Below are 27695 nucleotides of genomic sequence, written 5' to 3' on the forward strand. Positions count from 1 at the left end.
GTTTGTTTTTTAACCATACAATTATTGGAGTTTGTATGATATCATATAAATTGTGTAAGAACTTAATCTTAACTATAGCCTGATATTAAGAAGACTGTGTTATTTATGTAAAAGTAAAAACTAAAAATGCTCTAAATGGAAATGCAAGTTTAAAGTTCTATAAAAGGAGAAACTAATTATTCTCTGTTATAAAATAAGCTGTTAGTGACAGAAATACTTTTCAAAAAAACTATTGTTATATATCAATGGCTTATTTATTTTCACAATGATCCTTTAGTCATTGGCCTTTATCAGAATAGGAAATTTGCCAATGCCTCACTAAGCTCTCTAAATTTTTAATAATTTGATTTCCTTCATATGCTTCTTTTGTATATGGAACTTACTCCCTTTTTATTCTCCTCTGAAATTATGTAGAAGAAAAAAATTGTAATGCCAGCGTAGTAATAAACTTAAAATGAATTATAAAAAATGTGATTAGATTTTGTAGCTTCCATTTTAATTTCAGATATATATTTTCTTAAGGGACTAAAACATATATTATTGATCCCAACAAAATCCTCTATAATCATGCTTACAATGTACTATTTGCAGAGTTATACGTGTTATTAACAGCAAAAAATTTAATTACATCTCTACTACAGTAAATATATATTTAAAGATATACTTACATTAAATAATATATCAGTTAAACCTCCAGGCCTGAATATTTATAAACTGAAACCTTTAACTATTACCAAATCTTATCTTTTAGTGTATAACGATATTATAAGACTTTTGATCTTTTCGAGAAACCATTCTAATGAGCGTTTCCTTTCTCCATAGATGTTTATGAACAAAGGATTTCCTGTCACTGTTCATTAAATTAAGTGCATGCTCAATTTCACTTTTTTTTTTTGTGAGGAGATCAGCTCTGTGCTAACATCTGCCAATCCTCCTCTTTTTGCTGAGGAAGATTGGCCCTGGGCTAATATCCATGCCCATCTTCCTCCACTTTATATGGGATGCTGCCACATCATGGCCTGACAAGCAGTGCGTCTGTGCGCTCCTGGGATCTGAACTGGCAAACCCCGGGCCGCCTCAGCGGAGTGCGCGCACCCAACCGCTGGCACCACTGGACCGACCCTCAGTTTCACTTTTTGATGACCAATCATGTTGTGTCCTCATGTTTCAGTTGTTGCAAGTTCTTCTCTGCTCATGAAATTTCTTGGTACTGTCATTGTGGATTTGAGGACATTTTAATTTCACTATCAAAAGTGAATTTGGTAAATTTCTTGAGCGGTTGATGTAGCAATACAAAAGCAAATATTGAAAACTTAAATAATATGGATCAGTTAATTTGCCTCATGAAAACTTTAGCTGTAGGAGGAGTATATTTAGACATAAATGAAGAAAGAGATTTGACCTCCTTTATCGTGCATTCCGTACCCACCTATGAAGAAGAATAACTTTTCTGGCTTTGTACTATTTATATTCTAGTCTTTTTTCGACCCTTCCCACTCTCCTACTCTGAACAAAGAGGGGGACATGTTTATATAGACAATTTAAGGTCAGTCATCTGCAAATCCTCTTTTTCCTTTAGCTCTTTAACCTACATTTTCTCGCCTTCCTGGACTAATTGAAACCTGGCTCTCCTGTGGACAGTTGTGTGTCCTGTAGTTTCTCAAGTAGCATCTAATTTCCTTCCCTAACTCTTCATCCTACTAAACTTGGAGGGCATAGGCATTCTACTTGCTCCCATTGCATTGTGACTCTAATCTTTTCTCCATCTCTCTGTTTGTCTCTCTCTCTCTCTCTCTCTCTCACACACACACACACACACACAGACACACACACACATACTTTCAACTATCTACTATCACCATCCACTATCTTAGATATCTACAGTATCTGCCCAGCCAGGTGATGATTTTAGACCCTGTATCATTATAAATATATCCACAATTAGTCTTTCAACACTCTTGCCATGTAAAACAAGACATAGGAAAGTGTCCTGGCCTTTCAGTCTCTTGACCTGCTCTTATCTGATTACCTTGATGTTCATGCTTTCTCAACCACTCATCCCCTGGGTCATTCCCTGCATCTTGTCATTATGAGTAACTGCAGTGTGACTATAATCTAAATTTTAAACATTCTGCTGTAGTGTGACACCTTTAACCCTTATACCTCAGCCTTTCCAGGCACCCCAAACTCTACAATACTCTGACTGTAATGGAGTCTTCAACTTTTTGATCCCTTCACCTTTCATTTTACCTCTTTCACTTTATGCCCCTTACCTAGCTTAAATTCCATGATCAATTATTATTATCATTCCCTCACATATATCCTCAGTTCACTTGCTTTCTTATTCTCCCTTCGGGAAAAATAATTCATATTAAATCCAACTTTCCTTCTACTATATGACTGTTTTCATTTAGCCAAATATAACTAAAGAAAAGCAAATGGCCATGGTGACATCACACATTAAATTCATGACCACTGACCTCAAGTAGACTCTTAAAGGAGCTTGGCAACTATTCTTTCTTCCCCCAGTCCATTCTTTTCCTCTCCTTTAGATGAATTTCTGCTGTCTCTTAAAACCTTCAAACCACTGCCCTTATCTTCAGACTCAAATGACAGTTTTGCTTCCTGCTTCACTGAGAAAATTGAAGCAGTCAGAGGAGAACCGAGCAGATCTGCCCACGTCCCTGCGTCTGTGCGTGCTCTGCTGTTGCTCTCAGTGACCGGCGTGGGCTCCTGGCTATCGCTGTCTCTCACTCAGGCGCACTGTGTAGCAGCTCTCCCCTCCTCCTCGCGTCATCATTGTTTTCCTCTCCACTGAATTTTTCTTATGACCATTCCAGTCATTGCTCTTTTAGAGCAAACTGTGTTAAAAGAGAGACTATATTCACTGCTTCCAGTTAGTCTTCTCCATTTCTCTCTTGAGGCTGTGAACCTTAAAAATAAAACAACCAGTTATTTTATCAGCAAAACAAGTTTATTTGGGAGTAGCCAAGGAATTGGAATTCAGGATGTTGCATGCTAGGGCAGACCATAGGCAAACCCAACAAACAAGGGAGAGAAATGTTATTTTATAGAGAAAAAGGAGGAAATTGAGAGGGGTTGTTTTAAATGAAAGTCCACTGAAGAGAAGCAAGAATTTAGGGTGGGGATGGTTTCTTGTTGACTGAGTTGCTGGGGCAGTCAATTTCTGTTTGGAATGCAATGTACATTTCTTCTGGTAATTAATGATTCTTTCCTGTTGATGACTTCTGTTGGGGTCTGTAACTGACCTCAAGTAGGGCTGCATGGGAGCTCCACCTTCTGGCCTCCTGACTTCATTTTAAATGAGGTTTCCCTTTATTAATTTTCGCAAGCTTACCCCAATAACAACTTGCCCCAAGATCACAAATAGACACTGTTCTGTTGGATCAATGATCAGTTCTCAGTCCTCATGGTAGTTGAGTTGTCAGTAGCATTTGATACAGTTGATCACCCTCTTTTCACTTATCTTTCATGACATCAAAATTGCTTGGATTTTCTCCTACGCTTCTGTCATTTTCTCCTCTTCTCCACCACCTCCAAATGTTTGCTGCTCCAAGACCCTGTCTTTGGGGCTCTTCTCTCTTCTGCACACATTCATCCAATTTCAAATCAGTCTTAAACTGACACCGGTTTTAAACTGATGAATCAGGATTCTACGTGACAAGTCTTCACCACTTCCTTGAACTCCACAATGGCCTGTCAAATTTGTCTCTTGATATGTCCACTTTATGTCTAAAATTATCACAGTCTTAAAATGCCTGAAACTAAGCTCCTTCTTTTCTCTCCACAGCTGAATTTTCTCAAAGCCTTTCCCATCTCATACAGCTCTCCTCCATTCTTCTGATTGTAAAGGTCAAACGCCTTGGATCATTCTTAACTTCACCTTTTCTCTCCCACCATATGTTGAAATTCTACTTTCAAAATATATCCAGAGCTCAACAACTTCCTAAAACCTCCTCTGCTGCCAGATTTTTCCAAGGCTCTGTCATCTCTTGCCTGCATTGCTGCAATAGCATTCTTACAAGCCTCCTTCCCTCTTTTCTCACTTCCTTTTCAGTTGAGTGATACCTCTCTGACACACATCACATTCTGTCTTGCCTCTTTTCAAACCTTCTAGTGACGTACCATCTCACTCAGAACAAAAGCCAGCGTTCTTACAGTAGCCCACAGCATTGCGTCCATCTGAGGTCACGTTCTATTCTACCTCTTTATCAACTATTCTCTCCAAATCATCTTCCTCTAGACATTGTGCCCTCACAATTCCCCCAATCGTCCTGGCAAGCCCTTGCATTCCAGCTTTTGCTTTTGTTGGTCCCTGTGTCTTAATGCTCTTCCCTTATGGGGAAGTTTCTCAGTTTCTTTAAGGCTGTACTCAAATGTCCCCTCTATTAGACCTTATGGCAATCTCATCTAATATGTCCGCCCTTTTCAATACAGTCACGTGACACAGAAGGACGTTTCAGTCAACCTCAGACCGCATATGCAATGATAGTCCCATAAGATTAGTACCATACAGCCCAGGTGTGTAGTAGGCTATACCATCTAGGTTTGTGTAAGCACACTGTGATATTCGCACAGCGATGAAGTCGCCTAATGATGCATTTCTGAGTATCCCCATTGTTAAGCGACTCATGTCTGTACGTCTATTTTCCCTTCCCTGATTTGTTTACCTTGTTTCCCGTAGGAATTCTTACTCTAACATAACATATATTTTACTTTTTTCTCTTTTGATTCTCAGTCTTCTAAAGTGGAATCTAAGTTATATTATTGCATTATATTATTATATATTATATATTAGCTCACTGAGGTATCTCAAGTGTTTATAACAGAGGTTTGAATGAATTACTTTAATTTTGGAGTGGGAAAGGAAAAATGTCCAGGTTAGCAATCATCTGAAAATGTTACCCACATATGCAGAAGGCTTGGATGCCATTATATCTGATATATCCCTTAGCCAACAAACAAACAATACCAAAAAAAATGAGTTTTACTCTTTAATTGTGAATCAAGATGGCCTAGGATTATATTATTTTATTTCTTCTTTATGCTTTTATCCTTTTCTTAATTTAATTTTTTATTGAGGTCACATTGGTTTATAACATTATAAAAATTTCAGGTATACATCATTATATTTCAATTTCTGTGTGTACTACATCATGTTTACCACCCAAAGTCTAGTTGCCATCCATCAGCATACACATGTGCCCCTTTACCACTTGTGCCCTCCTCCCACTCCCTTCCCCTCTGGTAACCACTAATCTATTTTCTGTGTCTATGTGTTTGTTTGCTGTTGTTTTTTTGTCTTCCACTATGAGTGAAATTATATGATATTTGGCTTTTTCCATCTGACTTATTTCACTTAGCATAAATTATTTTGTAATCGTCAGAGAGAAGTCAACCTAAGATGAACAATGTATTTCAGATAACACTGACACACGTTGCCAGAACATAGCCATCCTCTTTCTTATTAACACACTTAGCCCCTGCTGCCCAGTCTACCTGCGTTCTTCTGCTGACACTGGTGTCTCTTTTTTCTTTCCTGATTGCTACTTTCCACAGTACCCTGGCACAGTCCCAAGCTGCTAAATTTCAGGGCCTTGAAAGAAGCTTTTACAGCCAACCCTTTGTGGTGACAAATCAGGGTAATTGCCATGGTCCCCCATTTGAGGGGCTTTGTGCTGCTGCAGTAATTGCTGGCTCGGCAGTGGCTTTCAGAGAAGCAGCTGGCAAAGGAAAGGCGATGGTTTCCTACAGCTGATATAAAAACGACGATAGATTCATTTGTAAACTCACAATCAGCCGTGTGCCCTGCTACCAAAAGTGCAGATTATTTCTTTCTGCTTGTGCCACAGCACTCGGGGTACATTTACTCATCTTGTAACTTCTTCTCCAGTTAAAGCTCTCCTTAGAGCTTTAACTTATTAAGACTTTTCTTAGAGAAACATTAACACAGCAAAAGTCTTGTAAAAGCCCCCACAAACATAAAATCACCTGATGAAACATTTATTAAACAGCAGGTGACTGACAATGACAGTGGGGTTGGGGAGGGGGTAGTTTCCTGGAGGGAACTGGAGGAGTGGGTTTGACTGCTACGCCTCGGAAATGGAAGCAGGTTGGCCTCCTGCTCTGAGAGGGAGCGTGAACTTGATGCCAAATAGCATGAAAGCCTGTGAGGAGACACAGTCTGGCCTGTTACTTGAGCTGAATGGCTTCAACTCGCAGGAGTGGTGTCCGTTGAATGGGGAGAACAAGGGAAAGAATAAAGGATGCATCCACACTAGAAAGTGGGCGAGCCAATCCATGGCTCAATCCCAGGGCTCCACACAAAGGCTCCTCACCGAGAGGTAGCTGGCACGAATACGGAGGGAAAGCATCGGTAAGGTACACAGTGGTTGCAATGGCCACATAGTGTCACCAGTATAGGCACGGTTTTGTCAGAAATCTCCTGGAAACATATCAAAAGCAGACATGTGGATTTGTTAGGTGCTATTGATGTTGCTGTCTGAAATAAGAGGCCAGATGGAGTATAAAGATGATCGTAATTTGGGAGATACACATCTCCTCTCCCTTGGTTTAGGGACTTGAGATTAATTCTGAAGTTCTGCAAGGAGAGGAGTGCTGTCAGATGAGGGTACTACCAAACCAGGACTCGTTGGTAGGTAGTTTTGAATTTTTATTCTCTTTTTAGATTGCTGTGACCTTGGGGAACATCTGTTACTCCCATCTGCTTTTAGTTGTAACGTTTAAGCTTCTGCTCATAAGCTGTGTACACACATACATGCACGTGTGCACGTGCACCACACATCAAGGGTAGAAAAATGGTCTTTTTAGGATAGAAATGTGATTGTTGATTTTGTATACAGGGACTGTTAAATTCACTTGTCTTGGTGCTCTTCTCTTTAGCGATATATGAACTTCTGGCAAATCCTTATATTGAACTGCAGTTTGAGTTTCTATTTCCATTTCTAGATATGTGTTTTATTACTATGTAATTTCCAGTTGTCTGCGGTAGTTTTTAAACTAGTCATCTAAATTTTGAACATATGGAAACAAACTGTTTGTCAACAGATGAATGGATAAAGGAGATGCGGTATATATGTACAATGAAATATTATTCAGCTATAAGAAAGAAGGAAATCCTGTCATTTGTGACAACATGGATGAAATTTGAGGGCATTATTCTAGTGAAATAAGCCAGACAGAGAAAGACAAATGCTGCACGGCATCACTTATATGTAGAATCTAAAAAAACAAAAAGTCAAACTCATAGAAACAGAGGGTAGAAAATGGTTGTCAGGGGCTGGGGGATAGTGGAAATGGGGAGAGGTTGGGTATAACGGTGCAAACTTTTACATTTAAAATGAATAAGATCTGAGGATCCAGTGTATAACATGGTGACAATAGTTGGTAACACTATATTGTATAATTGAAATTTGCTAAGAGAGTAGAACTTAAATGTTCTCACCAAAAAAAAAAAAAAATGTATATATATATATATATATATATATATATGCACATATAAAAATATGTGAGGTGATGGATGTGTTAATCAACTAGATGGGAGGAATCCTTTCACAATGTATATATATATATCAAACCACCACAATGTACACTTTAAATATCTTACAGTTTTGTTGTCAATTTGTACCTCAATAAAGCTAAAAAATATAGGCAAAAAATATTTATCTTAAAATTATTCACGTCTGGACGTCCTTTTGTCATTTCATGTGCATAGAAAACTATTTTCTTTTACTTCCATTTGTTTCTAAAATATCTTATTTGAAATATCCTTATGTCTATATGGCCCATTTGGTTTTTTTGTTTTTATTTTTCTAAGATTAAGTGATATAGTTTTTCTTTAGAATTATCATTTTCTGTGACATGTGTGGGAAAAATTTACTGAAAATGCCTTATGTCTCCTCAACCATGTAATTATTTCACATGAGTCTTGGTAATGATGAAAAACAAAAAGTACCTTTTGACATCTCTGCACAATTGAGAGGAGCCTGTTTCCCTTATTTTGGCACAGAAAACGATAAGGTCAATCTTTGGAGTAGAGAGCAAGCATGAAGAAATATCCCTTACAGATGTGGTTATCCCATTTTATTAGTTATATCCTCAGCTCATTTTCCAAAGCTACACTCAGTTCAAAATAATAAAATTGTATTCAATCATATTTCTTGAAAAATATTGGTATATCCTTCTTAATATTTCAGATTTCAGCAAATTATAGAGGTGGAAGAGACAACAAACTCAAATTCCACAGTCTTAGGAGCTTACATATTTCCTTCTGGGGATTCCGTACACCACTTCATTCTCTTTTTTCTCTTGCCAATACAGAGTCATAAATGTAGAGAAACTGTTTTATCAAATTGAATTAAAATTAAAGACTCTACCTGAATTGAGACACTAATGTAATGATTAAATATGATATAATTCATAACTAAAATTTTATCTCATTGTAATGGCTCCAGAATGACAGGGTGATTTAACCAAATTTGTCAAAATAGTTTCTTCCTATAAAATTCACAAAACTCTATGTTATTTTAAGATATAATTGCTATAAACTGTTAATAATTCACATTGTATGCTATTTTTAAAATGAGGTTTTATAAAATATAATACATGTATAGCAAGTTCATAAAACATAGATGTACAGCTTGATTTTTCAAAAGCCAAACCCCTGTGTAACCACAGTCCAGGTCAAGAAAAGTAGGTTATTAACAACTCAGATTCTCTCTCCCCACTTTGCATTCTTCCCCAGTCACAACTGGCTGGTTCTCTTTTAAAGTAACCATTATCCTGACAGTTTGGGTAATAATTTTTCTTGCTTTACTATAGTACTTTTTCTTCCAACTAAGAATGCGTTCCAAAACATTATAGATTATTTGAGTCAAATCTTACATACATGCATATGTATACATATATGGATATGTATTATTCTATATCTGCTTCTTTTAATTAACATTTTCTGTGCGATTCATTTATGTTTTACCATGTAAGTATAATTTACTAATTTTCCTTGCTGTATGCTATTACATTATTACATCACCATTTATTACTATATAAACCTATACAATATGTTGGGTATACAGTTTATTAATATTTTAAACTATTGATACACAGTTGGAACTCCTAAGAATAATGCTACAATGAACATTCTTGTACATATGCCTCAGTGCACATGTATACACATTAGTGTTGAGTTTATATTAGAAGTTAAGAATCAAACTCTCACTGGCTGTATGTGAGCTTTTACATTACTACATGTCCTCACCAACACTGAGCATTTTCTGTCTTTTTAATTGTAGCCACTTTGGAATATATACACAGAAAACGCATAATGTTTTTAAACTACATTTTTTTGTAGTTTTATGGTTTTAGTTCTTACATTGAAGTCTTTAATTCATTTTGAGTTGATTTTTGCATATGATGTGAGATAAGAGTCCAATTTCAAGTTGGACTGTGAATATTAAGTTTTCTGAACACCATTTATTGAATAGACCATCCAGTCCCCATTGCGCATTCTTGACATCTTTGTCAAAGATCAGTTGAGCATAAATGCATTGATTTATTTCTGGGATTTCCATTCTGTTCTATTAGTGTGTGTGTGTGTGTGTGTGTGTGTGTGTGTGTGTGTGTGTGTATATATATATATATATATGCTTTTATGCCAGTATCTTATTGTTTTGATTACTACTGCTTTGTAATATATTTTGAAATCAGGGAGTGTGATGCCTCTAGCTTTGTTCTTCTTGCTTAATATTGTTTTGGCTATTCGGGGTCTTTTGTGGTACCATATGAATTTTATGATGATTTTTCTATTCTGTAAAGAATGCCACATTGGGATTTTGATAGGAATTGCATTGATTTGTAAGTCACTTTGGATATTATGGATATTTTAAAATATTAATTCTTCCTATCCATGAGCATGGGATGTCTTTTTATTTATCTGTGTCTTCTTTAATTCCCTTCATTAAGGTTTTATAATTTTTACTGTACAAGTCTTTCACCTCCTTGGTTAAGTTTATTCCTAAGTATTTTATACTTTTTGTTGCTATTGTGACTGGGATTGTTTTCTTAATTTCCTTTTTGAGCTAGAAGAAAACATAAAGAAAAATCTCCCTGACATTGGTGTACACAATAATTTTTTGGATATGACACCAAAAGCATAGTCAACAAAAGCAAAAATAGGCAAATGGGATTGCATCAAAATAAAAAACTTCTGCACAACAAAGGAAACAATCAACAGAGTGAAAGGGCAACCTATGGAATGGGAGAAAATATTTGTTAAGTCATATATCTGATAAAGGGTTAATATTCAAAATATATAGGAAACTCAAATCACTCAATAGCAAAAAGACAAATAACCCAATTAAAAAATTGGCTAAGGACCTGAATATACATTTCTCAAAAGAAGACAAACAAATGGGTAACAGGTATGTGAAAAGGTACTCAACACCTTCAACTGCTTCTAATCTGTTGTTAACTCCAACTATACATTTTTTAAATACATGGTGTATTTCTTTAGTTTCCAACTGGTACATTTTATAATCTGATATGTCAGATGTTCTCTGATGAATGTTTCAAGCTTGTCTCTTATATTCTTATACATAAAGTAAGCATAGTTAAGTTAATGTCTATGTCAGAAAATTTTAATACCTAAAATGCTTACGTGCTGGATCCTGCTGCCTATTGTTTTCGTTTTTCATGTTTTTTGTTTGATGTGCTTCATGATTTTTCCCCTTATATTCTTAGTAATTTTTATTGTGTCCAGGACACAGTTTTTATAAAAATAAATTGAGGCACAGGATGATATTATCATCATCCAGAGAGGATTTCCATTTTCTTTAGCTAGGAGCCTAGGAGAACTGTAATCTAGGTTCATCATGAATCATTTCAAGGTTGACATTTTCTCGGCCATCTGGGTGGCTTGAATCTGAGCTCTAGTTCCTAAAAGAGTTCAATGACTTCTGCCTCAGCTTTGTTGTTAGGATGCAGTCACTGTGATCTGAAATAAAAGCAGAGCATGTTTACTAGGGCTTCTGCACTTGGAGGGCCCTGGACTTGAACATTATGCCTTAACCCCGTGAGGCTGAATAAAGCAGCACAGCCTCTTATGGGCCACATCTGTATTAGAAAGTTGACCCATATTTGGGCTCACCTCCATCAAATTCCATTTGACTATGAATTTTTCCTGGTAATTCTTTAATATCTTATAAAATATGTAGTACTTTGAGCACATTTAAAAAATATGTTTTTCCTGTTTTCCAAGGTGACTTCAGTTAGTGGGTTGTCTGAATTGCATAATACTCAACAACTGGAAGAGGAAACTAATCATCTCTTACTTTTATTTTAATTCAATTATTCTGCTAAATTATATATACTTCTATAGTTAACTAAGTCCTTTTTTCCTTTATGGTATGGTCAGCTATTAGACTTCATTACTTTTTCAAAACTATGATATTATTTGATTAAGTATCTATTTGGCCATATAAGCAATACAAAATATTCAATTATTATAGCTGGTTCTTATTATATTATTATTAAACAATTAAGTCTCTGTGAATAGCTCTCACATGTTATAAATTTCAAAGCACATATTAGTAATGTAACCAGCCCTGGTGGTCTAGTGGTTAAGATTTGGCACTCTCACAACTGCACCAGGGTTTGTTTCCAGTCAGGGAACCACACCACCTATCTGTTGGTTGTCATCCTGTGGTGGCTGCATGTTGCTGTGATGCTGAAAGCTATGCCACCAGTATTTCAAATACCAGCAGGGTCACCCATGGTGGACAGGTTTCAGGCGATCTTCCAGACTAAGAAAGACTAGGAAGAAGGACCTGGCCACCCACTGCAGAAAAAAATTTGCCATGAAAACCCCGTGAATAGCAGTGAAGCCTTGTCTGCTATAGAGCCAGAAGATGAGAGGATGGCGCAAAAAGACTGAGCAGGGTTCCACTCTGCTGTCCACAGGGGCACTAGGAGTCAGAATTGACTCGAGGGTACTAACAACAAATTAGTAATGTAAGAGATTAGAGAATACATAGTAGAATTAAAAGAGCAAGGGACCTTGGTTCAAATTCCAATTCTAATTCATACAAAGCTTGGCTCACTTGTTAAGCTAGTTTATTTAAATTGCAATTCCTCAGTTTGTTGAAGTAGGATCTTTATATCTCAGAAGCTTATTGTCAAACAAACTTAGATAATGAGCTAATGGACAATACAATTATTTTGGAGAGCAAATATAATAAAGTGGAAAGAAAATGAGATCTAAAATCAGACAGATATCTAATTTCAAATTCTACACTTCAAATTCTTTCATTGTTATTAGTCAGCTATCGGCACAGCAATGCTGCATAATAAAACAACCCCAAAACTAGGTGGAATACAACAATAGATATGTATTTTCTCTACAAGTGATCTGATTGTTTGGCATTAAACACTAGGCTGGAGTTGGCTGGGCTTGGGTCCAGGAGGTAATTTGGGCTCTGGTTTGTTCCACATGTTTCTACCTTGGGTATGCTTTTTTTATGGTAATGGCAGAAACACAAGATACTAAGTTCAACTCTACTTGTGTCATGTGCTTTAAAATCCCATTAGTCCTAGCAAATCTCACAGCAAAAAAAGTGAAAGAATGGGAGCAGGAAAGAGCATTCGGCCAACCATTAAACCAAAGTAAGTTACATGAGGTGAGAAATATATCCTCTCAGAAACCTCTACCACATAGAGTTGTGGTAAGAGATAAATGAAGTGACATATGAATACATTGTTAGGGATGTTGTACTCCTTTAATAAATGTTTATGTATATGTTTGAGCCTCAGAACAATCAAATGATGGAAAGAGGAGTGGTTTATCTCACGTGATTTTATTTTGGCAATTGATCCACCTATATTTAAGAGCTGGAGGCAAAGAGTTGTTGTTACTACCATTTGATAGATGAATAATGCTTGAATAACCTTAGATAGGTGACTAAAACAAGAAAGGTTATTGTCCCGGCCTCTCAGGCACAGGGTAATGTGGATACCACACTAGTGGTAGTCACATGAGGGATCTCTCTCTGACTTTTCTCCTTTACCCACTTAACTATTTCACCTGGGAGCACATTCCCAGGGAGTAAAATGCCATTACTTGGAAAACTGATGGGCTAAAGTGAATGAATTCTATTACAAAGAAATATTTTCATAGTAGGAATGATAGTGGGAGATATAGTTCATGCCAAGTTGGATTACATAAACAAACACTTGATAAGAGCCGAAGGAAACATATTAGACTCTTATGAGTAGTTTACTTTCACTTATGAAGGTAAATCTGGTTAATGTACTTTTTTGCATCAATTAATTTGATCATTTTATGAGAGAATTAAAATACCACAAGATATGAAAAATACACATTATGACATCTGAAATGAGACTCTTTTGACAGTTAATTATCTTCACTTTCCTTGCAGATAGTCTACATGGGCTGGTGTGAAGCAAGGGAACAGGACTCCCTTCAAGATCGCGTGTACTCTCCAACATTTCTAGCCTTGAGGGGCTCATGTCTTTACAAGTTTCTGGCACCTCCAGTAAGTGTTTTTGTCCAACATTTTTTATTTTTCCCTTATTATCACAACAGAGTGACATCAACTTAACAATAGCAAATAACATATTACCAACATATTTTGAAAATAAGATACCAAAAAAAGAAAACAGTCCAAATGTTTCTGAAAATATCTTGCTAAAGATATATATCACGGCATTAAATATTTACTTTATAACCCTTGAAAAATCTAGAAGGCATTTCTGTTTAGGAATTTATGATAGTCAAAATATGTTTTTCTGTGTGGCATAAGTCTGTCTAAATGAAATCAATATTATTTTTGACATCCTATATTCTGGGTGGGCTTCATATTAAATATGTATGGTTAGCTATTCAACCTAAGGTCTTGCTTTTGGAAGCATGTAGCTTACACAACAGTAGATTCCCAATAAATATTTATTGAACATAAATATCAAGTGCCAGACCACTCACTTACAGGTCTAATAGTGCACAGGGTCTTGGAATTATCAAGTCTGACTTGCTGCTATTTTGAATGTCTATATTGACACAAAGTTCAAAGCACCAGGAAGGCAGGAAAACGTCATTGATATTTATATCTTTGACTCTATTCTGACTCAGAATAACTCCTTATGACTGGACAAATATATGTTGCAAACATAAATAAGTAAAACAACTTCAGTGTAGTGTTTGGTGTCTTCACAATGTTGTAAGGCGTTCACATCTAGGAATGACTTCCTGACATAAATTATGTTTTTTTGAAAAATTAAAGCCAGTGTTGATATCTAGTATTCTTCTTTGTATGTAACTGGTGGTAAACTGAGAAAAAAATACCATAGATGTGAAATATAAATACTTAGTATTTATATGTAGAGAATACACACATTATTTAAAATATGTGAATATACTGGGCAAATGGAGGGTGTGCGGATAACAGAAAACATTTGCTGAAAGAGGAAGAGAAGTGTGACAGAGCTTAGAGGAGAGGAAACCAAAACGTTATACGTGGACCTCAGTGAGAATAACTTCACAACTGAGAGACTGTATGCAGTACAAGTGTGAAAGTTCCACTATGCACTATGTAATATGAGTAAAATGAATAGGGAAATGGGGGCTATCTTTCTACAACAGATGACGCATTAGTTTCTCATCTTTTAAAGGTGACAACGTGGGACTGGACCCGAGCAGAGAAAGCATTTTCAGTTTATGAGATTATGTGCAAGATTCTCAAGGTATGATCAGCAAGTAGTGAAAATTTTATGGCTTTTCCTCAGCAAACAGCGCTTCTGGACTCATAAGTAGTTCATGAAAGCAGATGATGCATGGATATAAAGACAATACAAGATAAAAACAACAAATATATATGTATAAAAGAAAAGATCGAACGCAGAGAAACGTAGAGACACCCTCATATCAGCTTAAATAATGATTACGCAGATCCTGCAGCCCTTCAGTCTGGGGAGGAGGAGGAGGAGAAGCTTAGCAGGAGTCCACCGAGGAAGAAGTAGAAAGTTCAATTGGAAGTAGTCTGAATTTAAACCTCAATTATTACCATAGTTATTTGCTGAGTAAAACACAGAAGAGAAAGATTTGGATAAGACTTGGAATTAGAAGAAGCAGAAAACATAAAGGCGTATGCAAAGAAAGTTAAATTTTTTTTTTTAAAATCTCAGGGTAATCAAACTGGAAATAATTTATAAAACCTAAATAATAATCTTTATTCAGTTTCTACTCTAGGGTCTGTAGGCTTGGAAGTACTACAGGTTGATAATTAAATCCTGGTTAAGGTTGACCTTGTTTGTGTAACCAAGAAGAACTAAGATACCTGCTTTTATGTCAGTTATTTTTCCTCCAGTGAGGACTCAGTAAACTCGAAAATGCTGGGACATTTACAGCATGATGAAATGTATCAAAGTGTCTGAAGGCAGAGACACAAAAAAATATGATTAGCTCAAATGTCTTCATTATTTTTCTTCCCTACAGAGTAATCCTAGATTAAAGTCGACATTCACAACAGCACAGGACCTAGATAAAAACGTGGGTCATTGCTTGCTCATCCCTGTTTCTGGGTTTAGCTCTGTTGTGGGACTAATGGTGGAAGAACAACTCTGATATGCTTGAGTTGATTGTTGGTAAAGAAAGCTCTGGAGAGCCAGCCCTGAGGGCCTGGTGGTTAAGCTTCTGTGCTCATGGCTTCGCAGGCCCAGGTTTGCTTCCCAGTTGTGGAACCACACCCCCTGTCAGTTGCCATGCTGAGACAGCAGCTGACATAGAAGAACTAGAACAACTCACAAGCAGGATATAAAACCATGTACTGGGGCTGTGGGGAGGAAAAAAAAGAGGAAGATTGGCAACAGATGTTATCTCAGGGCCAATCATTCCCTGCAAAAAAAACCAAAAAGGCTCTGGCATCTCCTAAAAGAGGTACCAGCATCTGAAGGAAAAGAGAGTGTACCCAACTCCAGTGTTTGGATATAATTACTAAAATGGCTAATGAGATAGTTTTCTAATTAAATTTTTTAGAAAAGAAAAAACTAATGGAATTAAAAAGAGAGAATGAAAGAGGTAGAATGGAAGGAAGGAAGGAAGGAAGGAAAGGAGAGAGAAAGAAAAGATAAAGAAAGAAACCCAGAAACTAACTACCCTAACAAATCAGTTTTACGTCCATTCCTTATCCATACATTAGTATAACTTGTTCATAGTAGTAATCCTGCATGCCTTTCCAGATTCCTATTTAGACAAATTATTTCCTAACCATTTTCCAAGTAACTTACATGGTCTTTATAACTGTTTTAACATTTAAAAATAAGATTATTTATTATAATGCTTGAAATAAGGACAATTTTAAAGGAGATAATAAGAATTATGTCTGGCTCCATATAAACACTCAGTGTATTATTTCTCTCTTTTAAAATTTTACTTGAAAAATTAGGATTATACAGTTTATATTCTACTTTTTCATGCAAGAATATGTCCTGAGGTGTTTTTATGTCGATATTCTTCAAAAAAAAACCTTAAGACTTTTTGGTAGATTTCATGTATTCCATCATTTGGCCATACTTATTTAGCTAATCCCATAATTTTGCCATTTAGATACTTTCCCATTTGTTCTATCAGATATATCACAACAATTATTCTTTGGTTTATTTAACAGATAACCGTTGAGTATTTGCTATATACGAGGTAATCTGCTAAACATTTGTTATATGGCTGGAAAAAAAGACAGAAAAAGTCCCTGCTTTCAATGAGCTTACATTTTATTACAGTGACACAGACGTTAGGTAAATGCAAAGGGACAAAAAAAAATAGATAGCAAAAATTGATCTTTGTCCACAGAATTTATGTAACTTTCAAATTATTTCCTTTCATCTAAATTCAGAATTTTGAAAGTCTTGGGTGGAGAATAATTTAAAATATTCAAGATGTTAGGTATATGTGTCTAAATTGCCTCCCAGAAAAGCCATATCAACTTATACTGCTATCACAAGTATCTGGAAGTGCTCATGTATTTGCACTCTGCCTAATTAAAATCAAAGTGCAGCTTTCATTTATCTATCTACGTAAAATTTGCTATAAACCTATTAGTTGCTTTGGGCAATATTTTACGTAGGTTACTGAGGCCTGCGGATATATATTTTCAAGTATTGAATAAAATATAAATCTACTCTCACTTATATGTAAATAAGAAAAGCTCTCCTACCATTAATGAGTGCAACACTCATGTTCTATGCTTCTTGGATTTACAATTCATATACAAAAGTATCCTTCGAGGATTCTCTTTCTCAAAGGAAAACTTCATACAGCACAAGAACAGAGGAGTGCATATAAGACTCAGTACTAGATGGATTATTTTCCTGCATACAGATTAGTGTCTGGAGGATGATGGGATTGAGGAGGAGCCCAGGCTCAGAGAGTTGGGTCTGGGGAGCGATTCTGAAGGGGCATCTTCTATTACCCAGCCATCTACCTCCATGAGGTAGCAGACCTGTGCAAGTTGTGCGAGTTGTAGACTTCTGTCTCCAGAAAGGGATCCCTCAGAAAAGGCAAATTTAAAGGCACAAGCTAATGATCTAGACCATGTAATGTCCAGTCTGGGACTACCAATCAAGAAAACCCTTTTTCTTCTGATATGGAACTATACTAGTAACAACAAAAATGAAGCAATAATATTTACTTAGTATATATAGCTTACATGTATGTGCCATGTATTGTTCTAAGTGCTGTAATAATTTATTTAATCTTTACAATGCCACTATGAAACAGTTATTATAATCCCCATTTTATAGATATGGAAACCAAGGCAAAGTGTTTAAATAAATAGCTCAAAGTCACACAGCCAGTAAATGTCAGAGCTAAGGATTTGAATCTTGCTGTCTGTCTCAAAAATCTATGCTCTTAAATGCTGTACTATACTGCGTCTTTCTCTCTCAGTATAAGCATTGATAAATTGAAAGGAAATGAGAATGAGAAAGCCAGCCTGGTACTGATGAGAGAGCAAAGATTTCAGAATAAGAGAAACTTGGCAACAAATGACAGCTCTGATACTAAATAATTACCCTCTGCAAATGTATTAGGCACCATAAACTTCAATATCTTCATCTGCTCAAAATAAAGCTAAGAAAGCCTAGGTTGTTGTAAAGATTAGCAATTCATTAATTAACTGGTGAATGCATTTTTATTTATTAATTTGTATTACAAATATGCACTAAATACTCTCCATGTGCCAAGCACTCTGCTAGGTACTAAGGATTCAATACTACTGTATAGAACGGTTGAGTCTATAAAAGGCCTAGCTGACTAAGGAATTTAGGAAGGGAGTTTTGGAGGAGAACTTAAATAAACTTGAAATCTAAATGATTATTAAAGGGTTCAACAGATGAATGTGTGTTTGGGTTGGGGTTGGAGCTCAGTGATTGGGAAGAGAAGGGAGGCTATGGGCATAGGAGGTGTGTGTAAACTTGCCAGGGTGTACAAAGAAATATGCGTTACCCTATCACTCTCTCTCTCTCCCTCTCTCTCTCTGTTTCTTTCTCTCCTAACATATAGAGTAAGTTAGTTATTTAAAAAAAAAAAAAAAAAAAAAAAGAAAGAAATTTGCGTTATTTAAACAATTAACAAACATGGCTCAGCATGGCTGTAATTTTCGTGGATATGAGGTTTGTGTTGGTGTTTGGGTGGGGGAAGCTGTTAAAAGACAATGATAAGTAATATGACCTTTATTTGAAGAACCAAGGAGACCTGAGGAAGTGACAGAGTTTGCCTTTTAAAAAAAAAAGTGTCTTCTGATTGAATGGGTGGGAGAGGGGGCTTCCAGGGGCTGCTGCAAAGATCCTGGTCAGAGATGACATGTTCCAAACAAAGGTGTGGGCCATGTGGGACTGGAGAGGTGTGGGATGAAAGAGAGGGGCTTGAGCAGAAGATTCTATAAAGACCCATGATCAGTCGTTAACGCTCATGACAGCCACGTGGCCACAGAGGCCGACCCCCTTGCACTGCTCTCTTTCGTCTGACTCTTAACGCAAAAGGATCGCCGAGCTCTAGCCCCTCTAACACAGCAGTGTGGCTGAATGCAGTTGGAGAAGGACATTCTCCAGAATTCTAGATGAGAACTTTAAAAAATCCCTTAATTCTGCCTCACAGTAATGCTATATTTCTTAGTCTGTTCTCTTACCTAATCTTCCAGAATCTATGTTAAACCTTCTTCCTTTCCCCCAAAATTAACACGTATTTCTCCTTCTCACTCTTAGGTGATGATCCTTTTTTCTACTTACAAAGTCTTCCAGCATTGGGTACTCACTGGCAGCCCCGTCTGATAGATGGCTGTCTTTGCACTTATCCAAGGCCAACTCCTCCAGGGTAATAGGTCCTGTCCACTCTGCACACCAGGGCACCAGCATTTCTGTCCTGATGATCCCCATGCATATGTCCTGCCTAGACCTCACCCCTGAATTCTGAGTACTCAACAGTGTGTACAGCTGTCTCTTGACATGTCTAATAGAAATCTCAGATGTTACATGTCTCAAATTTAGGATTGGGCAATTGGAAAGGAACCTGAAACAACATGGAGATTAGAGTAAAAGGAAAAACAAAAACTAGAATTCTGATATTTTTTAAGAAAGTAGAAGAAAGAGGGATGGTCAATAGATGTTTTATAAAAAGTGGCAAAGCCAATACTCTAGACAATTAACTGACACCCTACTAAGTCTCAGCACTGGGTACACTTTACCATTAGAGGCCTTCTGCTGATCAACAGGGGTATGTCCAGATGTTGTGGGACTTGTCAGTTATTCAATTTGGGGGTGTCGTTTATAAAACAATTTGCAAAACTAGGAATGTAAATTAGGCATGAAAATGAATATTTAAAATAAGAAAAAAATCACAATACAGAATAATTTTAAAAGTTGACAAATATCACAAATATTGGAAAATTGATAAAAAGTAATTATATTTTTATTAACTAACTGTCTGATTCAGCTCTTTAGTACTCTTTTCCCCTGTTTTTGGAGGGCTGTGTATTGTTTGATCACCTCTTCAAATGGAAACAGCTTTGTAATATCAGTGTCTATAGGAAAGAGAAGTGTACTGCTGTGTTTTGTCTTTACATAACCGGGCACCAGTGTCACCTCCCTCCTAGAAGACACCCAAAGGCCTTCTCTCAGGTACATCTCCCTGTGTAACCTGGCTCTCATCCTACAGCTGGATTCTGCAGTTCATTTCCAGTGGTCAGACTCTTCCCAGTGAGAGAAAGAAGGACCTATCTGCATGATGTGAAAGACAGGGTGCAGTAATTATGTTAACTGGTCACACATGAAGAAGCAGAGCAGGCGTGAATGGAATCTCTGACTCCGTGCAGAAGAGCTGACTTGTCCACTGTTGTTTATAGAATGCACCTCCCATCGTCACTTGGCTAGCAAACCCTGAAAAAGTGGAGGACTATCTGGTTTGTAGTTATTGAAAGCCTGTCTCTTTCTGAGCCAGCGTTAGATTGAGCAGGAGCAAGCACTTTTGAAAGACTATATTTCCTTTTTCGTTTTTAGGACACTATTTTTGAGACTAACAAACATGTCTTGTTTAAATTTTTGATAAAATATACATAGTGATCAATGTAGTCACAGTGATATTTTTCTAAAATCATTTTCAGAAAAAATACCAAAATATCATGCCTGGCTGAGCTGAGTGAGGAGGGTTTTCGGATATTTGTGGGTGGGAGATGGGGAGTGAGGGGAGGGATTGATCAACTAAGTTGATGTGTTATGAGGAATGGGAAATGGGGGCCTGATTTCTCACTGTCAGAGAAAGAGTTGTAAATATGGAAGGAAAGAAAACTAGAATAAAACTCTGGTGTTGGATTAGAATTAGAAATATTGGTATGCAATGGGCTTTCAATATGTATATTTAGCTCTAGAAATAAATATAGATGTGTTTACACACATTTATATGAGTGCGTATGTACGTATGTGTGCGCACCTAGACCCTACTCTGCTCCCTGAGAGCACCGGGGATCAGAGAGTCCCCAGCAGCAAGGAGCACAACCCAGCACCCAGCTGTCACTTTCTTGATACTATTCTCCACTACAAGGAGCCAGAACTCTATAGAAAAATTGTTGGTGGCTGGGTTGTGGCATAGAAAGTAAAAGATAAGTTAAAATTATTTTAATGTCCCAGAAAATAAGGACATGCTCAAAGAATGATGGAGACATGTCAGAAGACACAGAAGCCAGCGTTAAAGGCAGCCACAGGCAAATCTGGGACAAACTGATCTTCAAAATAAATAATGATATTAACAGATTATATCCCAGTGAATAACGTAGGAAACCATGAATCCATCTTCATAAAGATAAACAAATCAGTTGAAGTTAGATGACAACACTTATATGGCTTCACAGTGCCTCCCTACAAAGTACTTATTATAATTGTAAAAGAAAAAAGAATAACTTCGCAGGAGACAAGAGTGGCAGCACAGCCTTAACAATTTGATCACAGTGAACATTTCATTAATGGGACAAATCAGAACCACGTATGTCTGACAAAATGGTCTTCTCCTAAGATCACATGCAGAAGAGTGTCAGGTCTGTGACATTCCTGCTGGAGCTGTGTAATATGCTGGATCTAACCATGAGGAAACATCCTCTCTAATCTAATGGAAAAATGTCACTTCATCTGATCTAGTGTGATGTGATCTAATCAAGTCTAATCACGAGGAAATGTCAGGCAAAGCCAGTGAGGCTCAGTCTACAAAATCACTGGTCTGTAGTCTTCAATAGTGTCGAGGTCTTGAGAGTTAGGGGAAGATCAAGGTTCTGTCCCCACTGAAGGCAACTAAAGGGACATGACAACGCCATGCAACAGATGATTCTGAATTGGTGGATCTCGAGTGGAGGCTAAGGACCAGAGGACCAGTGTATAATGTCAAATTCCTTGTTTTGATGGTTGTATTGTAGTTATGTTGGTGAATATCCTAGTGCTCTTGTTTGCTAAAACTATACACTAAATTACGAGGGTGCAGGATAATGAGGTATCACATTGGCAATTATCAAAGGGTTCAAGAAATAAATCTTTGTAATTCACATGCAAATTTTCTATGTCTGATGGTAATAAAAATTATTACATTTCAGGACTTGCTATAGAGAACAGTAAAACAAACAAACAAGAAAATACAAACCTGCCTCACATAGAGTAATGCAGTAAATCATGCCTAAAGGCAACCATGGTAATAATGAACATTCTAAGACGATGCTGATTAAAATTTTGCTCAAATAAAGAATAACTAAAAAGAATTATTAAAATGAGTGGAATAGAAAAAGAAGTAAAGGAAAAAAACCTGTCAAATTAAAATAATGGAATAATCTCATCTTAAACAAATAAATATTGTGCATTTATTCATAATTTTCATATTTTGATATCAAATATATTTCCCTGTACCTCATATTTATTGTATTAGTGATTGAAAAGCTAAATTCAATGTTATCATTCCTTTTACCATCACTACAAGCATTTTGAATGGAAAAGAGATGCTCCATAATTAAAGTATATCTCTTATAAATGATTTAAAATAAAAGCAAAAATAAAAAAATATACAACAATATACATATATACAATATATACATAAGTGAAGATACAACAGAAATGAAAGGTAAAAGCCAATATGTGGGATCAGAATGTACTGATATTATTATCAGACAAGTGCTAACTATTTGTTAGAGACAAAAATCCTTCCAAAAACTGTAATTTAGATGAAGAATTATTTTATGGTAGAATTTTATGTCATTCAATGACATATATTGATGGAAAGGATTCTCTTTGACTCTAAAGTTACAACTTTGGGAAAAAATATATTTCTTAAGGAGACCATCTTAGTAAAAAAGATGTGTCTCTGCATTTTCTGAATATATTTCTATCAGTTTTCATTTTTTAAATAATTATTATTAAAAAGTTTCTTGTTTTACATTTTAGTAAGTCATTTAAAAATTGTTACCGTTCTTAGCTTTTTAATGTATCATTTTAGAATTAAATTGCCATAAAATGTGTAATCACTTCCTAAAACCCAAGCTTCTTAAAACATTTTTACTTTTTTCCTCTGATAATAGAACAACATTTCCCTGGCAATTGGTAGGAGAGTTTACAGGCTATAAACTAAAGTCGTGCCGCTGCTCTGGGTGAGAACTATTTGCTCTAACTCTGAGCTCTGCCAGTGGAAATGCCACAGAGACACAGCAGAGGGAGAGTGACTGTCATCCACTACACCAATGCAGCTGCTTCCAATCCAGCCCCCCTTCCTAATAATATGCAATGTTCCTCACAGATAAGAACATGGTTGTCTTTTATTTTTGTTATTTCAATAACATTTTCTTGGATTTACTAATATTTTAGCGTATACCCACTCTTCAGTTAAAGTTCCATAAATGTACAGCTGTTGCATGAAGTACTTATATCTATTTTTCTAAAACATCTTTCAAGTCCCAAGGTATTAATTAAATAAACCGTTTTTTAAATTTGTTTTATTAACCTATTTATGCTCTTGAGAGCTCAGAGTCATCATAGTTTAGTCCTCTTTTCTTATTTTGTTTCCTTTTCAGACTGGAGGTTTCTGATGATTTTTGTTTGTCTTACGTAGTGGCACATATGTCAGTATTGTTCTTACATTATTATTTTTTTCTTTAAGTTATACCATTTGCCTTGCATTTTGTATGTCAGGTGTGAGCAAAGTATGAATTTGTCAAATATTTTAAAAAATTACACATGTTTTCTGTAATCTATCCAATGATCCCTAAAATTTTTGTTTGTAAATTTTATTATAAAATTTACAGACTCACAATGTTTTCATGAAGCTTCTAAAGCAACTCAAGGTTCTTATTTAAACCAAACAAGTATCTCTTAGCTATGGGATGTAATAATAAAAGGATTCAGTCATTTCTCTTCATTAAGAACTTAATATGCAAAAGATATCTAATCTTGTTTTCCAAATAAACCAAAACCTTACCTCTGTCTTTCTTGATATCTAATTATTTGAGGGCCATTCCTTCCCTGTCTAAGTGGGTCTAAGAGCAGTATGGTTATGAATTAGTACAGCTTCATGTTGCAGAAATCTATTCCCCTTCAATCTAAGTTAGAAGCATAGTCCAACTATCATTCTGAAAATAAGCACTTGCTTTTTTCAAATCTTGATATTTTAATTTACTCCAATAATTTTAATAAAATAGGAAAGTATAACATGTTAGGAACCTATTTCTAACACATTCCAAGTGAAATTTATATAATATTCATAAAATATGAATATCTTGAATATTTAAAAAGTATTTAAAATAAATGACAGCTTATCTCCTATAATAATTTTCTAGTTAGTAAATTTTTGTTTGGGCAGTTAGTCGGAATATATCCTTTGTGTAAGGAGAAAGCTAGAAAATTGGTTTTGTCTCCCAAATCAATTTGGTGCCAATCTCGAGGATTCATCCCATAAGAAGAGAATTATTTGTAATACTCTATTCAGTTTAAATTCCTTCAGGTCTATTTTAGGTTTTTCCATAATCTTTCTAGACTTAATACTTTTGGATTTCTGTTTACAGAGATTTTCTGCCTTGCAAATTTACTATTGTATGAAATCTTAGAACTGTTTGACCTTCCAAAACCTTATATTATTGTTTTTAAAAGTGAAAATACAGTTTTAATACTGGAGGAAACCAGGTGTCAGCCACTTCTGAGGCCTTCATCCACTAAGGAATATTGCAAAAAAGTGTTGAAATTGCCTTCAAATTGATTTAGAATATCTTTTTTTTAGTGATACAATGGCATAGAGAGTTTGCAGTACCAGTTTTCAATCGCATCATTTCATTATTATTAATAATAACTATATTTTTGCTGTATTACATTATTTTATTGATAAAAATATTGTTCTTAGTTTTTGCTGTTGTTTTCTTTAGAATGATATCAACTTTTATGATTAATGTTATTTCTTATACAAGCTCAACAAAAAGCACCGAACACTGTCTTCCTCTTGCTACATATCCTTTGCGTATTTTGAAGAGTTGAATAGATCAGGCCTCTTGCTCACTATCCCACTTCATACAGTAGGAAAAGTGAAGAGCAGAGATACTCTGGGTGGCAACTATTTGACTACTGTGCAGAAGGATCACTAAGAATCCACTTTCTGGGACCATAATGCTCTCTGTCCTTACTAGCCTGTTTCTTTAAAGCATGATTTTATAGGTCTGTGATGTTTACTTTAAATATGTCAAGACATTTATCCTGTTAGAAATGGGCTTTGGAGTGAGTCAAGGTTTTTGGTTTTTCAAGACATACATGGACCTGATTTATTAAATTTAACTTATGTGATTAGATTTCATTGGTTGTTTTTTCCCATTTCAGCTTGGCAGCTTTAAAATTATTATATCACGGGTCGGCCCTGTGGCTTAGCGGTTAAGTGCGCGCGCTCCGCTGCTGGCGGCCCGGGTTCGGATCCCAGGCGCGCACCGACGCACTGCTTCTCCGGCCACGCTGAGGCCGCGTCCCACATACAGCAACTAGAAGGATGTGCAGCTATGACATACAACTATCTACTGGGGCTTTGGGGGCAAAAAAAGAAGGAGGAAAATTGGCAATAGATGTTAACTCAGAGCTGGTCTTCCTCAGCAAAAAGAGGAGGATTAGCATGGACGTTAGCTCAGGGCTAATCTTCCTCCCCCCCAAAAATAAAAATAAATAAATAAATAAATAAATAAATAAATAAATAAATAAATAAATAAAATTATTATATCACATCTGTAAGGAAAAAAGAGTCTTTGACCAAGCTCTGAAACATCTGAAATATTTTCAATTAGTACATATTTTTTCTACATAATAAAATCAGGAGCATTTCAATTTTATGTTTGGGATTACATCCATCAACAGTTGGATCTTGTCAAAATTGATCTTTTTCCTAACTTTTTACAAAATTGGTTATTGAGAAAATTCTTTATAGTGTTTCAATTGGTTGTGACCAACAAAGAGTAACTGAGAGAGAAATGATCTACTCCTGTGAAATGTTTTCCTTGCCAAGAACATATATGTGGATATAGATATGTAAAGACACATACGTGTGTGTGTTGTCATTTTGTGCTTTAGAGATGTTGGTTATGACGTTTTGAAATAATAGCTAACATTTGATATATTTTTTATTTTATCAAAATATGAAATAAAGTTCTATTTTGCTTTTAGCATTACTATAGAAATTATTTATTCTCTTACTGTATCGTTTGCTCTGAAAAACAGCCAGTGGACTTAATAGAAACTAAGACAATTCTTAGGAATAGACTTATGGTTACTTTTATTTCAATAGATAATTTTACTATTTTTGTTTTTGTTTCCTTAAAGTGTATTCAGACCTCAGCCGTCTATTATGTCCTGAGCATTGCTAGTTAGTTTCTATACGCCACATTAGCGTGGTTCCCAGATTAACGGGCGAGAGGAGAAGCAGTGACCTGTTAACGGTATGAATCAGCGTTGGGTTGCCTGGGCTTGATTTTTGGCCCCATAATTCCCAGCAATATATCATTGATAAATTACCTAATTATCTTTATTTCAGAATCCTCACCCTTAAATCAGGAATAATAATTACAGCTACCTTATAGGGTTATTGGTATGAATAATTATGCTAAGAAAGGGTGCTAAGTAAGTATTAAATAAATGTTAGTGATTTCTGTCTCTAACTTTCTCTGGAAGTATTTGTCAACCTAAAGTGCCAGCAGTCAAGCCCACCAAGACAGTTCCTTTACTTTTATCCAATGTGGTCCCTGTACCCATTTTCTGAACAGTATGACTTTCTGGCAAATGTAAAGACCTGGATGTGTTTTACTTTGGTCCAAATAAGTATTTAAATGAGATGTCCCTTCCATCCTTGGAATCAGAGGACAGTCTTTTGAGCAAGTGCTCGACATTAAGAGAATAGACTCATCTCTTTGGTGGAGAGCTGAAATTTGACTATCTTTGTAACTCTTGAAGGTTACTTTTCTCTGGGTGTGACATCAGTTCCATTACAACCAGGCACATCAGAGAAAGACAAATGAGTGTCCCAGAGACCAGCGATAAGGCTGTTATTCAATGGCAGATATTTCTCAGCAACCACTCTTATGCGAGTCATGTAGTGACACCTCTATCTGGGTGGTGGGGAGCCTCAGTGACACCCATTCCCTGGGCCTTTTGTTACACAGTCAGCAGCAGCGATGGGAATGTAATCCTGTTCGGTTGACCCCCAGGGTGCTGCTCTTTCTCCTTTGCCCTCAATTATGAGAATTCTTTTAAAGGCAGTAATTGCCTCCATCATTTGCAGTTCCTACAACTCATGGATCCATCTATTTAATCTGTATACGAGTGGGGGGGGGCATGCAGTGCAGATAGCTTCTTCAAAAAGGGTTTTGTATGTAACAGGCTATTTCATTTTAGACTTGTTTAATATAACAACTCAAACAGTATGAATCCAATAGTATTCTCCTCTTGATGTTCTCACAGATAGTTTGCAAATCATGTGAGGTGAGAAATCTGTTTGTACACTATGCTCTTTATGGGCTACAGCTTCTCGACTTAGGGACAAAAGGCTGATGAAACTGTAGCTGGTCAATAAACAGCGTAAAATTATGTGAATGTCATCAAAACACTCAAAATAA

At 36.1% G+C, this 27695-nt stretch overlaps 1 protein-coding gene across 1 annotated transcript in view; it reads left to right on the forward strand.

The window, feature by feature from the left end:
- The window catches only part of SNTG1 (syntrophin gamma 1), a 388392-nt gene that overhangs the window by 279707 nt on the left and 80990 nt on the right, over positions 1–27695 (forward strand). The window contains exons 13-14 of the mRNA XM_058528686.1: positions 13473–13589; positions 14722–14793. Of these exons, the coding sequence (XP_058384669.1) occupies positions 13473–13589; positions 14722–14793 (189 nt within the window). The remainder of the gene's footprint in view (positions 1–13472; positions 13590–14721; positions 14794–27695) is intronic.

Source organism: Diceros bicornis, chromosome 33 (assembly GCF_020826845.1).
Source record: "Diceros bicornis minor isolate mBicDic1 chromosome 33, mDicBic1.mat.cur, whole genome shotgun sequence".
Lineage (NCBI taxonomy): Eukaryota > Metazoa > Chordata > Mammalia > Perissodactyla > Rhinocerotidae > Diceros > Diceros bicornis.